General features: G+C 62.8%; 1 protein-coding gene across 1 annotated transcript in view; it reads left to right on the top strand.

Moving 5' to 3' along the window:
- The window catches only part of SLC38A8 (solute carrier family 38, member 8), a 41,159-nt gene that overhangs the window by 39,514 nt on the left and 734 nt on the right, over window positions 1-911 (top strand). Inside the window, 2 exon segments of the mRNA XM_010850862.1 lie at window positions 205-365; window positions 648-825. Coding sequence (XP_010849164.1) covers window positions 205-365; window positions 648-825 — 339 coding nt within the window.

Genomic DNA, 911 nt, shown 5'->3' with positions numbered 1-911 from the left:
GTCTGCATGTGAGGGCGGCGAGAAGGCATGTGTGGGGCTCGGCTCCAGGGGCGTGAGATGTAGTCGGGCCCGCGGGGTCCTGCCGAGGAGGGAACTGCCGGCCAGGCCGGGAGGGGCCCTCGTCTGCACAGTGACGGGTAGCTGAGCCGGGAGGGTCCAAGCCACTGCTCCGCTGAGTCCATGCGTCACTGCCTTCCACCACAGGCTGTGGTCTGTGGCTGGAGCTGTCTGTGGATTTGGGGTCTTCCTGGCAGCTGGAGTGCTGTAATCGAGCGTCCTTCTCCAGGGCAGGGTGGGTGCAGGCTGGTCCTGTCGCCCCACAGACCCTCTTTCCATCTGAGGTCATGGTCATGGGCTCCAGTTGGGTGTGACTTTGGGGTGCTACCACTCAGCCCTGTACAGAAAGATGCTCTCACATCACAGCAGCTGTGAATGTGGGTCCCACCCGCGGGCCTGTGCCTCTTTTTCTCCTTCTTCTGGCCACACGGAGCCCAAGCTTGGTCTTCCCACAGCGGCAGACTCGGCCGGGTTCCCTGCTGGGTTGCGAAGTGTTTTTCTGGACGACTCTAAAGCTGACTTGGGCTGAGCGCCAGCCCCAGTGGCCTGCGGGGGTGGGGGGGCCCCCCTACGTGGTTTGTTCCCTATAGTGCCCCTTCAAGTGTTGCTGCTTTTGTGTGGCGCCTCGGGCCAAGTTCACGGAGCCGTTACTGATGGGCTTTCAGGGGATTTTTAATCCCAGCGCTGCCTTAGGGCCTTCTGATCCATCAGAGCTGCTCCGAGGAGCCCGCAGCCCCATCACGTTCCCCCCCCCCCCCCTGCGGCGGGGTGGGTTTTCTTGGCCCTGAGCTGCCACTCTGCGATGCTGTGTAACTGGAGATGGTCTTTCCATGACAACGGGCCCCGCGGCCTTT

The sequence above is a fragment of the Bison bison genome, unplaced genomic scaffold (genome assembly GCF_000754665.1).
Source record: "Bison bison bison isolate TAMUID 2011002044 unplaced genomic scaffold, Bison_UMD1.0 scf7180017864295, whole genome shotgun sequence".
NCBI lineage: Eukaryota > Metazoa > Chordata > Mammalia > Artiodactyla > Bovidae > Bison > Bison bison.
Note: the sequence above shows the minus strand (reverse complement) of the source record. Positions and strands in the feature narration are given on the sequence as shown.